Raw genomic sequence first — 15,092 nt, 5'->3', positions numbered from 1 at the left:
GTAAAAGAATGAAAAAATAAACAGTAGAATGAAACGAGGAAAACAAAATTGGAAAGAAAAGAGTGAGAGAAGATTAAGGAGAAAGCAAAAAAATTAAAGGAATGTAAGTGCAATGCACTGAAAATACTATCCAAAGTAGATCGTGAATATTCATAGCCTCGAAACAGACTACTAAACATACGTAATATATACAAAATTAATGGCAGTAATGTCCAGAGTAAAGTACCTGTGTGTATTAATCACTGTTTCCGTCACCTGTTCTAGATGGTCTCCGCTTCCCATTGCTCAGCCTGTGTTTCCTGCAGATCATATCATCCTGTTGGTGGTCCCCTATTTAAAATTAGATGAATCTGTTTCCCAAGAAGTGCCGCTGTTCCTCGATCTCTACTCTCTAGTCATAGCATTCTAGTATAGATGCCTGCGATTTTACCCTCCCCTCATGGATTTTCAATCCCACACATGTTTGGGACATTTTTGAAAATCTGGTGTTGATATCAGATACTTGTCTATAGCTATGTATACGAGTACGAGTACAAGTAGAATTTCACTTGATTGAGTACAAGGTTCTAAGTACAAGTATGAATATGTCAGTTTGCAATCAGCAGCAATACTACTACTATTGAAGATGCTGTTACATTAGTATGAGTACAAGTAGAATTTCCCTTGATTTAAGTACAAGGTTCTAAGTACAAGTATGAATATGTCAGTTTGCAATCAGCAGCAATACTACTACTATTGAAGATGCTGTTACATTAGTATGAGTACAAGTAGAATTTCCCTTGATTTAAGTACAAGGTTCTAAGTACAAGTATGAATATGTCAGTTTGCAATCAGCAGCAATACTACTACTATTGAAGATGCTGTTACATTAGTATGAGTACAAGTAGAATTTCCCTTGATTTGAGTACAAGTACAAGTCTCTAAGTACAAGTATGAATAGTAAGCAGCAATACTACTACTATTGAAGATGCTGTTACATTAGTATGAGTACAAGTAGAATTTCCCTTGATTTAAGTACAAGGTTCTAAGTACAAGTATGAATATGTCAGTTTGCAATCAGCAGCAATACTACTACTATTGAAGATGCTGTTACATTAGTATGAGTACAAGTAGAATTTCCCTTGATTTGAGTACAAGTCTCTAAGTACAAGTATGAATAGTAAGCAGCAATACTACTACTATTGAAGATGCTGTTACATTAGTATGAGTACAAGTAGAATTTCCCTTGATTTGAGTACAAGGTTCTAAGTACAAGTATGAATATGTCAGTTTGCAATCAGCAGCAATACTACTACTATTGAAGATGCTGTTACATTAGTATGAGTACAAGTAGAATTTCCCTTGATTTGAGTACAAGTCTCTAAGTACAAGTATGAATAGTAAGCAGCAATACTACTACTATTGAGGATGCTGTTATATTAGTATGAGTACAAGTAGAATTTCCCTTGATTTAAGTACAAGGCTTCTGAGTACAAGTATGAATATGTCAGTTTGCAATCAGCAGCTATGCTACAACTATTAAACATGCTGTTACAGTAGAACAGGTACGAGTACAATTCTAGCTGTACAAGGCCGGTTATGAGTACTAGCATGTAAGTACACTGACTTCACGTATGATAGAAACTGTACTAGTGCAAGGATAAGTGCTCATACTTAATATGGTCTTGTACTTGTCCTGGGTACTCACGCTCGTACCAAGAGCATCAGATTCTACTAGTACCAGTTGGTACAGCTGGTACAGTTTGTACTCATATTGCAAGTGCCCCATCTAGAAATCTCTGTTTCAAGTATATGAATCTATTCTATGAAAACTCCCTCCTATGTGAATCTCTAAGTTTATTTATTTATTTTTTTTGTTTTTTTTTTGGAGGTGGGTGATTTTCAAAATGCATTCAAGTCTGTTATTGAAAGATGTTACAGTATTTTCTCATCCTATGCAGCTTTATATTATTATATAAGTGCAATGACGAGCTTAAACAAGCAACCACCTTTAGATATTGTTGACAAAAGAATCCATTTTGTTTTGATATTTTAAAATAGATGGGTGCCCATAATAGTCACTGGGCTGACGAAAGGTCATCCATCAGTATTCGACCCCACCCCCCACACTTTTTCCCCAACCCCCAAATCTGCTCGGAGGCCAAATAATGTTGCATGTGTCCTAATTTCAATGAACCTGTTACCATGCATACCCCAAGTCCTTAAAAATCCATGGTGACCATATTGTTTTAGGCAATAAAACTGCCTAGTTTAAGTCACACTCTATGCAAGAATTCTATCTGGGTACATAAAAAAAGGCCTTCTTATTACCTTCAATTTCCAGTGTGCCATCCAAAATTCAAACGTTTTATCAAGGGCGTAAAAAGTCATTGCTACAGTACCGCCCCACTGGGTGTAACCTAGTCTGACGACCGCGGCATTTCTCTTCTACAGAAACACAGCGAAAACTGCTCCAAAGCCAGTATTCAGTGCCAGCATTGCGGACAGTCTGTTCTACGACAGGAGGAGAAGGTCCACATAGACCAGACGTGTCCTAAGGTGGTAGTCGCTTGTCGGTTTAAAACGTTTGGTTGTCAAACGGAGGTAACGTACTAGATTTCAATTACTTTGGTTCGTGTTCGGGCCTATGGCCAGGTCACGCCACAGTTCCCCCCTCCCCCTCCCTCCCTACACCCCCTTTATAGACTACTGTACCTTCCATCCATCTGTGCCCACATCACGTGTACAAAAAATGTTACAAGTTAAAACAGGACACAAACTATTGTGCCCCCTCCTTACATTGTTCGTTAACCTCCATTAAATTGTTGGATGCCGCCCTCTGCATGAGTATTCCTGGCTAGGGGGCCTGTATAATATGTTCATTATCCTATGGTATTTAGTTTGGCCATGGGTATGTATGTACTATATATTATTTGCAAAGGAGGTCTTTAATAATGAATGGCCTTTGGGTTGTCATGGCATGGAAACTTCTGTTATTAAGTCCATAAAGTATGAAATGAATGCCATAAAGGCCATCATGTTGAAAAATTTAAAAAAAAAAAAAAAAATTGTGTTTTTTTTGAAAAGCTATAAAATTATTTAGATTGACAAATAATATCTTCCATAAATTGTTTGAAATGTATCAATAAACTAAAAGAAACAGTGACAAAATAAAACTAAAACTTGTATTTTGGTCTATGAAAGTTTCGGTACCATACGTACTGCAATGCACGTTTAAGTTCGTCCATCCTGTGTATGGCACATTTTCGGTGCTGCAATATTCCTTGTGATATGAATGTTAGGGTAGTACCATATATCTGGATTTATTTTCCCAGCCATGTCCTCTTTCTTCAACTTTAAATGAGGGTCCTGGTGGATTTACTCCCCCCCACTCCCCCTCCCCCAGGCCCAACATGTCCCCTTTCTTCCTAACGACAGGGAGCTGAGTGTTGGATTTTCTTTGGCCATTATCTGTCTTGTAGTGATAAAGTGTATACATTATTATGTCTTACACTGATCAGTTGCAAATATCTTTAGTAATACTCCCCGGCAGATAGAGTTGATAAACTTTTCTGACCGAATGCAGACCCCCCAAAAAAAAGAAGGTGACATTCTAAAATGAAGGTAGTTCAGTGGCTTTTTTTTTCACTTCCTTCATAAAAATTTTGAGAGATATTATGTTAAGGCCTGCATATATAGACTCAGTTGATTCAGTAAATATAAAAAGCTCTGTATTAATATCAAGTATGGTAGATAAATTGTAAATGCACCATATTGCCTATGGTGTAAAGGGTAATCACAATTAGATAGCGTCACTTCCCCTCCATCCGACCCCCCCCCCCCCCATGTGGTTGAAGTGAAGACTTGATATCCGTTATACTAGGAAGGTCGGCTACTTCCTGGTACTTGTTTTTCATAGTGCTCATATCCTACTGTACTGGCAGGCTATTGTTTCACTAATTACTGCAATCATATCAGGGAATTTCCCATTGATTCTCATGATGTTTTATTCATATGTTCGTTCCTGCTGTAGCCTGGAAAGTGACTTTAATACATGGAAGGTAGTTTGTTGCAGGTACTTGTTAGAGCGTACCAGAAGTTCAATAACCTCAAAATTGAGTAGGATAATATATTAGAACATAGAGTGATGCATGTGCCAGTACAATGTCAATATTATCTACTGAAATCAAGATGGAGAATAGATTAAAAAAAAAAATTTAATGAAAATACTTCATGTCTCGTAATGTACTTGTGTAGGGTTACCATACATTATCTGTCCCTGCAAGGGGCAAGATTCTGAATTGAGGGGTTGCCCCTCTGCAAGTTGGGAAAATTAATTTTAAGCTTACCCACATGGTACCAGATTTAAATTTAAAATAAAACAAAAGCTGTTAGCAAACTGCTTATCCACTAAAGAGCCTGTGTAAGAGAATGTGTAAAAGTAAGTGGGCCCGACGTTTCGATCCTAGCAGGATCTTCCTCAGAGGCTGCCTCTGAAGAAGATCCTGCTAGGATCGAAACGTTCAGGCCCACTTACTTTTACAATTGATTTAAATTTAAGAAGAATTTTAGAATATGCCTTTTAAGGTCAGAGGAGAATTTACCTTTCTTTGTAATATCCTGACACTTCTAAAAGTGTGTCATAATAAGTACCACGCCCTAAAATAGTTGTCTAGTCTTTGTAGCGTAATTTTGTGCACTAAATTCTCGGCTGAGATGAGTAATATAATCTACAGGATATGAACTGTCACAGCAAGTTCTAAATTTTGATGATTAAACAGAGATTGGTTGCTGTTGCTAACGATGTACAGTTACTGTACTTTTAAGATTGTGCAAACCCTTTGGGGGATTTTTCTATGCAATCTTTGCTGTCACCCGAAAAAGTTTAGTCCTGCCAGATTCCTAAAATTAACTTCAATCTTTCTCGCTCAAAAAGCAAACCGTTCTTTTCCCTCATTAGTTATTACTTAAAAGGCGCAAACTTTTTTTTACAGAAAATTTAAAACTAATAGTAGTCTTAATTATAATCAGCAGTTATTTTTACGACACTTAAGCAACAACAAATGTAGGAGAACTTATAAACATTGTGATAAGGACACTGAAACTTTCATTTGTCAGCAAAATTCATCACCTGAAAACTAAATTTATAGCTGATGTTTTCCAGTGACTCTTAATAATTTGTAATTCTTTTTCAGCTTCTTCGAGAGAGAATGGAGTTCCATATGAGGGACTCAGTCTATCAACATATAGTGTTGCTTGCTAACGGAGTGGAATCCCTGAACATGACCGGAGCACACAGGTTAACAGAGTCGGACGATTACGGCGATTACAGTGGGCTTCCACACCATCAGCCGAATATGTCCGAATATGGAATGCCCAGTGCTACGTCGTTCGGTATGAAAGGCTCCAAAGGCAAATCAGATTATCAAAGTTATATGGAACCACTGGCAAAGGGACACAGTAGTGCTGCTGGTGGGCCCATGGGTCCACCTCTACCCAGTTTATTACATGCTAAAGATAGTTACAGTCCACAGGAGCTTAGCCAATACATGGAACACATATTAAAGTGGACGCATGCGATGCAGGAGCGGGAAAGGAAGCAGACCAAGAAGATACAAGACCTCGAGCACAGACTGCTCCACGTGGAGAAGAACTACAAACATAATCAGGCACACACGAACCGATTCTGTAACGGCACGTTCATCTGGAGACTTCAGAACTACATGAAGATGCGTGACGACGCAATGAAGGGTGCCACCAGCGTGCAGCACAGCGACGGCTTCTACACGGCGCTCTACGGCTACAAACTCTGCATCCGGGTGAACATTAACGCCACGGATAGTATCAGAGGCGCCTACATCTCTCTCTTTGTGCATTTCATGAAGGGAGAGTACGATAACATTGTCGAGTGGCCCTTCAAGGGCTGTATCTCTCTTTCCATTCTAGACCAAACAGAGGACTGCTTGAAACGGAAGCATCTCCGCGAGACGCTCATCGCCAAGTCCGAGCTGCTGGCCTTCCATCGTCCGACCTCTTATCGTAATCACAAGGGATTCGGTTACATGGAGTTTGCTCCGTTATCCGTCCTGGAGAATGGTTCTTATCTTAAAAACGACTCCTTTTACATCAAAGTAGAGGTAAACACTGGCTAGTGTCTCGGTTTATCAGACACAAAAACCATGTTGACTGGTTCCTATCCCAAGTACCGAATTTTGGTCACTGGAGTACGGAAATTAAAGCTTTAATGTGTCTGTAGATTTGACAAGTTTGTGACAATTAGTTGGTCCTGTGTTGATGCAGACTTTGTGACAGATAGAATGTGTTATAGTGTATTTTGTCAAACCTATTTTACACTGGAAATCTTCTGCATAAACATAATTCTTTGTTAACTTATCCCCAAAAGTGGTCTGTCAGAAATCTAACTAGTTGAAGAAAACTGCATTTTACACCTGGAATAATATGACAGATTTACCAGCTAATTCTAGGGTTTGAAAATCAAATCTAGCAAGAGATGACCTTTAACCAGAAAGGTGGAAAATTATCTTAACCAAATTTAAATATTGTATAGAAATGTGATAATAATGAGGATGGTATTTTCCCCAAAAACAATTTGGAGGAGAACAATGAAAACAATAATAATTAAGCTTGCTTAAGAAATCTAAAAAAAAAAATAATCAAAAAAAATTCTCGACTGAATTGTCACTTTCAGAATGTTGCATTTATTACAGCCTTGGAAATGTTTCCGCTTTGGAGAGATGTCAGTGTAATAGAGTATGAATCGTTCATCAGTTCTGAAACCAAAAGAATCCGGTAATTTCCCAAAGAGCTGATACGATGATGCAACTTCTTGTATCATGTTATTATCGATTGAGCAAAGTTATACACATATATATGGCAGTCGTAATATTACATATATATTATAGTGTATGTATACACACCTCGTTATCTATACGTTCCTATATTCCCAAGCTCATAAAACTATGGCTTCAGTAATAATTTATGCTTCAAGATCCGGTATCATTCTGAGAATAGCGGATGTTCTGATAGCTCAAGTTTATTGTTAATTTCAGAGAATTATTAGTGCTAATTTTTTTTTTTTTTTTGCTGTTTAGTTTTGTCTGGCAATCCAAGACTTGAAGGAAATTTTTGAAGTCTGAAATTACCAAAAGTTAGTGATTCATAAACTTGGGGCAAAAAGAGGTCTTTATGTCGTCCAGCTTCACGGTTTATTCTGTTATTATGATGCTAAAATAATGAAATAAATTCAGTTTATTTGGATGGGGTGCAGTGTCACAGTAGATTTTTGTTACAGTGGAAACATTAATCATGAGTCACATGTAAAGTCTATGTCTATCATAAAGGAAGTGTCACATATCGCCGGGGAAGCGTTTCCATGGTGATAAGCAGAAGCAGAGATTAGTTCTGGTTTTGTGTAAAGAAGCTCAGGTTCTTGATAGCTTTCGTAAAGTCTATTAATACTATGAGCAATAAATTTTTCATTGTATGGAGAGAAAAAAATTCAAATATTTCAAGTGTATGTTGCAAACTGCTGAGTTATTGTGATGCACTGATGTTATTTGGGCTTGTCTTTTATTAGAAACTTCAATCTTATCTGTATTGATCAATATATTTCTCTATAGGCAAAGTTCATGTCAGACCTTATAGGTAACATCAATATCTGTACTAATCAATATATTTCTCTATAGGCAAAACTCATGTCAAACCATATAGGTAACATCAATATCTGTACTGATCAATATATTTCTCTATAGGCAAAGCTCATGTCAAGACTTATAGATAACACTAATATTATCTGTAGTGATCAATATATTTGTATATATCAAACTATATTGTTTGCAGTGATCACATTTATCTTGGGGTAGAATTCTTATCAAGTTGTGTTACTGTTTACTCTATGTCTGTAATAATGGTAATATTTCTCTATAAATTAAAATCTTGTGAAAGCATACGATTGCATACAATTGTGAAAGCATAAGATTATGTGTCTCCATCAGTCTGTGTTTCTGTTTAGAACCAAATCTTTGGCAGTTGGTGTTGTAACTCTTCAACATTATGTGGATATCTAGACGTATTAATTGGTAAAAATCAGTTTACCAATAATAAAGAAAAACTATTTAGAACAATAACTAGCAAAACTTTTTAAGAGCTAAGCTTGCAAAATGTCTTAAAGATTTAATTCTGAAGATTGTTCATAAAATGTTACTTTTAAATGTCTCTATTAGAAGCAGAAGGAGGTGTGTTAAGGGGTGGGGGAGGGGGGGTGGCTAAGGACTGGTGAGATAGATTATTGGGCTTTTACAAAAGTTAATAGATTATCGACACTCCCTTCTCAAGTTTGCATATCTCTTGATTTTACTTTCATTTTCTTAAATTTTCGTTAATTTTTTAATAGATTCTTAAATTTCCATGACATTACAAACTGTAGCTTCAGTTACCAAAAACCAAGCCTCGTCACAAATTAAATTCACTTCAAGTCTAAAATGTGTAAACATTTCTGATCAATCCTTTTTTACATGACTTCAAATAAATGAGTGTTTTCCATTGAAATTTTTAGTCAAATTTCATGGAATCATTACGTTATACGGTCAGTAAATTTTGGGAAAATGTTCAGAATCGGTGTGTCTTAGTTTAATCAAGTGCAATCCTATTTTTGGTGTGATATCAAACAGATGTTTCAGGTATAGTATCTTCCTGCATAATTAGAATTGTATGAAATGGAAGGGGGATGAAAAGTTGTCAAGAAATGAAAGGAAGTTGTAGTCTACTACAATTAACAAATGCCAACAGATGCAGTTTGAGTTGTAATAATCTGGCAATAATTGTTACCGAACGAGCCTTTTGTCCGTGTTGACACTTCATTTCTCATTGTTTGCATAAGGGCTCGTCCTCATTATAAATGGATGGCAGGATACTTGTCAATACTGAAAGTAAAGTAATGACATAGGTAATGACAAGGGTGGCCGGACGGTCTGTCCATTGGCTGGATAGTCCATTGGCTGGATAGTCCAGCCATCGAGTGCGCTCTCCTCCATACGAGACTCCTTTTCACCGGATGTATCAATGTCTGGCATTTATCTTGAAAATATTTTAAGCATTTAACCTCAGCGATGAATGTTCAATATTTGTTGAATATTCTACGGGCTATGTATTGCTCAATCGCTACTTCAGCGTTTGCATTTGTCCTCTGTATCTGAATGTAGGGCCTTTATGTATGTATGCACCCAGTTGGGACAATTTTTTTCTATACATTACTTTCATGTCCCGCTTCAAAGCACTCGTAGTGTCAGTATGAGCAGTATGAATATCATGTTTCTATCAGATCACGGTTAGGAACTGTTTGTACTGTTAGTAATAGTGCTTTAAAGTACGGCATGGGAGGCCGGTATAGAGTGGTAATATAGCATGAGGATATTGTCCCAACTGGCTGAAGCATATGTTAACTGTATGCATATGCATGTGCACATATGCATACTGTATGCATATACATATATGGATATCACTTTGGAAACGATTTCATTACAGTTAATGATTTTCAAGCTTCATATTAACTGCTCTGAAATTGCACTGACTTCTTGTGTATATAATTCCAAGTACTGTATTTACTATAAACATCGTGACATATACAACCTGCTGGATTCTCAGTAATCAAGACGAGAGATAAAAGATGAGACCGTCATGAGACAGTCACGAGACCGTCACGAGACCGTCACGAGACCGTCATGCCATATCTTCATCTTTTCAAGTCGTCGTCCTCGTTGTGTCCTGCATTTTGTTTTCATGTCGGTCACCACCCTATCACTGGAACGAATATTCAGACTCTGGGTTATATTTTCTTTGTTTTCTGAGGTAACTTTCTGCTTCCCAAATTAAGATTGATGTTTTTCTTTTAATTTTGGAAATCGAGAAGCTTATAAACTACTCAGACCACCTTTTTTTTTTTTATGGTTTCTAGTGGTTTCACACTTTCAGAATAAGATCAAAACAAAATGTGAAACTGTCTTATTATTTCTAGTTGATATTTTTTTCTTCAAAATTGGTTTCAATTTTTTTTTCAATAAGTAGACTTCCTGTAGGCACTCTCCAAATCATTCCCCTCCCCCTCCCCCATCCCTCACTTTCATCCCACCCACTTGAAGGTTGAAATACCCATTTGCAATTATCACCTTATTTCACTTTCCCTCTTGGTAGGTGTGGCCAGATGAAACTAGTATTAAGACAAAAGCTGCCCATAGTTATTAAATAATCATAAATTAAGGTAAAGCAGAAGTTTGATGTGTATTTGAACACTTTTTTTATTGTATCCCAAATAATGCTTGTAATATTGAAAGTGGTCAAATAAGATGAACCAATGATAAAATGAATAAAGAAAAACTAAATCAATTCAACATCACTGTGTAGCATATGATGAAACATCAGAACAAAGTCTCATAGCTTTAAGGGGCAGGGGGTGGGGGAGGGGTATACGAGGAGTTATGTGTGGGGAGGCATCTTTATCAGAGTCAGTAGAGCATAAGAGCCATTATCTGAACTTACTGCTGGTTCAAAACTCTTTAATTTTTTACTTATTTATTTTACTTTGGATTTTGAAAGGAGCTGATCTCTTTCCAGCTTTTAAAAGTAAAATAAATAAAGGTATTTATATTTTTAATTTCCTATGACAATAATTTTTACATTAATTATATTAACCCTTCATTACTATTCATCTAATTTATACAAAAAGTCATTTATTAAACACATAAATTATGGTAACTTCTCAGTTAAGTTGATGTCTCAATTACCTCAAAAAGTTTGCTTTCCGAAGACAGAATTAATTTATAATTACTCTGGTTGTGTCATAACGAACATGCTATATTTGTGTGGGACTGGTACATGGGATTAGGGGGAGTGGGGTGAGGGACGGTAGAGATGAAGCAAGTTAGAGGAGAGACAGGCCTGTATCCAGGCCAATGCACAGAGGGGTGGGGCTGCTCCCACCCATGTGCAGACAACTGTGCCCCCTCCCCCAATCTGTACCAGCATGGGTACATCCACAGGTCAGCTTGGGGGTCTTGTGAAAGAAGAATTTTTTGTGTCCATATTGTTGTATCTTATTTGATTCCTTCTCGCTGCTTTGAAAGTCATCCATATTGCTCCCAAATATGCTAGAGAGGATAGATAATGGTCAGACACCCATGCACAAATTTCAACATTTTAATTGACTGCTCCTCTAAAAGAAGTCATCTATACGGATATTAAATTGTCCATGTTAACGGATTATCTCCACGGATATTAAATTGTCTATTTTAATAATCTGAAATGGCCGGGACTACTTCGGAGGATCGGAGTCTCAAGGAAATTACTTTTGAAAAGTTGTAGCAAAATTTTTAGCATGCTATTAGTTTTAACCAAAGACTGACCTTTATCATAGCAATCACTCTAACCATGTATTTGTTATCTCTAGTTTCCAGCATCATAATAGCAAAAAACTAGGCTTATAATTTCACTTAGGGATTGTTGGATCCTTTGAGTAGAAACTAAGTATGTTGATATCTTTTTGAATTTCTGGTTTCAGGTCGTAATATTTGCCTTGATGTTGTTAATTCTACGTTTGACCGTACCTCTTACATTCTGGTTTTGTGTCACTTCCATATTGGAGGGATTAAAACTCAAAAGTGTTGAGGACATTTATCTTTCACAGCTTTTGTTACCAAGTGAGGTGGTTATCTACAGGAACTGAATATATTTTCATTTATTAGTATAGACCTGTATTTCTCTCAATCAAGTTTGCTGGCAGTTATAACTTGGAAGTTACTCTCAGAAGAGGCGTGGGGGAGGGAGGGGGTGTGTGGTGTAGAGAAGATTATTTCCTGAATTTTATTCCCTGAAAATTATTTTCTGAACTATTACCTGAAAAGCGATACATAAGAAAACATTTGTAAAAAGTAAGCAATGCCTCCTTGAGTTTGAGCAAAAAGTATATTTATATTAATACTACAAAATAGGTAGAAGAACCAACATTTTGTTTTTTTCGTATCTAACACTTTTCATTACTGGCTGTGATGTTTCTGTATTTTTTGCTTCAGTGGGGAAATACCCTATGTTAAAAGATGACCTAATGCAGATCTCTATGAAACATAATCATATCTTATCAGCTTTTTAACAAATTTAACGTCAAATGTTCAATCGCTATGAATATTCTAGAAGTATGTACATATTGATGGTAAAAAAACACTTCCTATATTCGTCTGTGTATACAAATTACTAAAGCATAAAGACAATTTGTATAACGTTTTTGTTAGTTATTTATAAAGAAAGAAAAGCTAAATATGATAACAACCAAGAATTCTAATTACACTGTTATTTATTTTTTTCTTATGTTCCTTTTTCATTTCTGTTGCATGTTCTATTACTCTGCCATCAATTAGTCTAATTCATTAAACCGACTTGCTTTTTTATGTATTCGTTAAAGACGTGAAGGATGGCATGAAAACTTTTACCCGATTAAAACCCGCAAGCCTCCTTTTCAATCACACAATCAGTAGCACTATTCCATATTTTTTTTTATTTCTGGGCTGATATGCTCCCAGAACCCCTAAACATAAGGTTGCTTCAAGGACCCCAGAGCCACGTTCCCCTCCTTTACATTGATAATTGAAATGTTTACTATGATAAAAACCAATGAATATTTGTTTTTTAGTACCTTACTGCTGTTTCTCAATGATGTGAGTCTGGCATGGGAAGTTCACAACAAACAGGAGGAAATAATGACAAAGCAACAAAAACAAAAATTTAAATCCTGGATCCACCCACTGGAAAAAACGGGATGTAACTTTGACCTGGTTTCCAAAGTACTATGGTTTTCCCTCATAACACAGAAATGTCTATAGTTTGTACAATGATCATCACTACTAACAAATGGCTGGATAGCTCAGGACTGGCTGGAATCTCACTCTCGCCAAAGACCTTTTCTGCTCATTTTAAATTAATTAATTCCCATTCAGCTTTCTGTTTGTTTGCTTTAGGCAGTTTGTATAGAGGAAAGAAATTTCTGCTGGAATTTATCAAATACAGGGTTTCCTCTTGTCATGTGAGAGTCAGCAACTGGTTTGTGACATTGGAGGGTGTGAGCATGCCTGTTTTTTTGGGGGGGGGGGGTCTGGGGGCATGGTCGCACAGAAACTTCTGTTAAACATCCTAATGTCAATTATAACAACAAATTAGATAAAAATGCTATGTTTAATAGGCAGAAGAACTTTAATTTGTTGCTATAATTTAGTGTCCACAGCCAATTTTTCAATACTAGATGTTGGCACGAGTTGGATTGCAATCATTTTCATTCCTTCTCTGACACAGTGATCGCAAAGAAAAGTATGGTGGACACCTCGCAAAATTAACACCAGGGAAACCATAAAATAAAATTGACTCTAAGCATGCAGAAATGGCTAAATGTGGATGGCCACAGAGTAAGGGCTGGATAGTTCAGGTATGACAGAACGGGGCATGTTCTACCCAATAAGTTCCTGTGCTCGTTCCTAATTACTTTTAAAGTTTCTAATTACTTTCTAAGTTTTCCTGTTATTTTAAGTTGCCAGAAGTTTACTGGTCTCCAAGAATGTTGACAATTTTTTTAGAGGCAACAGAATAATTAGTGAAATTTCCATGGTATGGACGGCCAATATCTGACAGAAATTGTACAAGAGTTTTTTTTTAGCACAGATGTTTGGTCAGATAGACCTATATTATGGTATTTCATATTGAACTGTTATAGTAACTGGCAAAAGCCTGCTGGATGTTATTCAAAATTCTGCACTCATAAATAAAGATGTACAAATTTAAATCTTAAACCCACATTCTTTTATTCTTGTTTGTTTTGAACCTTGTTGACTATAATAAGTCAGCAACCATTGTATTTAATGTTTTCCTTGGCAACTCCATTTTTCACCATCATCTTTGTGACCCTCCAGTGGTGAATGTTGTAACCTAAGGGTGGGGGGGAGAGGTATATGGGGAGAAGGTATCCCCCAGTCAATCATACCCAGCAGAAGGGACAAGGGGTCTGACTTGTTTTTTATTACTGGGGATGGTTGAAATTGTTAAAACCATGATTCACATATTTGCTGCATGATAATTGCAGTGTTGAAATAGCTTTTTGGCAGTGTATGGGCTATGATGTGAGAGTGTCTTATGTTGTAATCAATCCTGTGAAGTAGTTAAGAGCTCACTACATGTAAAACATATGGGGATCATTTAGGTAAACATAGAAAGAGCTCATGACCCTTATACCCTTCTCAAACAGCCGGAAAATTCATTTAATCCTAAAATGTAATCATGAGTGTAATCACAATTACATGCCCACATAATCGTGATCGATCACTTTGATTTTTAGTTGTAATCCTAAAATCTGTAGTAATCCTAATCAAAGCCTGATATTCGTTGGAGGAAAAACCAAAGGAAAATTATGTTCACAGAGGTGAAATCGTGGTGATTATGCCAATTGTCCTTAGACAAAATTATGGGACCTTCATGTTATTGTTTTGTTATTGGTGCCAGGTAGACTGGGGTCCCCAATGTGTATTTGGCAGTTACTCCTCTTCAAGTGAATGGTTGAACAAATGAGATAAAACAAAATGACAAATTTCAAGTTGGTATTTTTGCTGTGAGGGTGAATTGTCAGATCAGTGCACCCATGGTATATTCCTCCTTTGCAGAAAATATGATAAAAATGCAGCAGAATTTAACAAACTAAAATATTTACAAAATTCTATTTACAAAAGCTCAAGTACTACTTAGTATGCTAATATTTACATTGTCATTACTAGAAAAATTGTCTCTAACCGGCACCACTAAAAATTATAGCAAAATGCCATAGAAGTAAAACATGATAAGATTACTTCGAACATGTCTCACCAGTGGCAGATCCAGGATTTCTTGTAAATAAGAAAGGGACCTAGAAAAACAAGAATCGATGGCCAGAAATAGCGGTACATGAGAAAACATTGTTAAGAGACCTGTATGAAAGGAGTGGCCATGCAGAAAGACTGCTAATTTTATCAATCATTATTTACCTTATTTTGAGTAAAAGTATTTCTGCTGCAATCATTTCAGAAGAGGTG

At 36.5% G+C, this 15,092-nt stretch overlaps 1 protein-coding gene across 3 annotated transcripts in view; it reads left to right on the top strand.

The window, feature by feature from the left end:
* The window catches only part of LOC139969820 (TNF receptor-associated factor 6-like), a 49,984-nt gene extending 35,070 nt beyond the window's left edge, over positions 1-14,914 (top strand). For all 3 annotated transcript variants that reach the window (XM_071975107.1, XM_071975109.1, XM_071975108.1), the window contains exons 6-7: positions 2,434-2,583; positions 5,175-14,914. In XM_071975107.1, coding sequence (XP_071831208.1) covers positions 2,434-2,583; positions 5,175-6,131 — 1,107 coding nt within the window. In that variant the 3' untranslated portion in view covers positions 6,132-14,914. The remainder of the gene's footprint in view (positions 1-2,433; positions 2,584-5,174) is intronic.
* The last annotated feature ends 178 nt before the right edge of the window (positions 14,915-15,092 follow it).

This window comes from Apostichopus japonicus, chromosome 7, assembly GCF_037975245.1.
Source record: "Apostichopus japonicus isolate 1M-3 chromosome 7, ASM3797524v1, whole genome shotgun sequence".
NCBI lineage: Eukaryota > Metazoa > Echinodermata > Holothuroidea > Aspidochirotida > Stichopodidae > Apostichopus > Apostichopus japonicus.
Note: the sequence above shows the minus strand (reverse complement) of the source record. Positions and strands in the feature narration are given on the sequence as shown.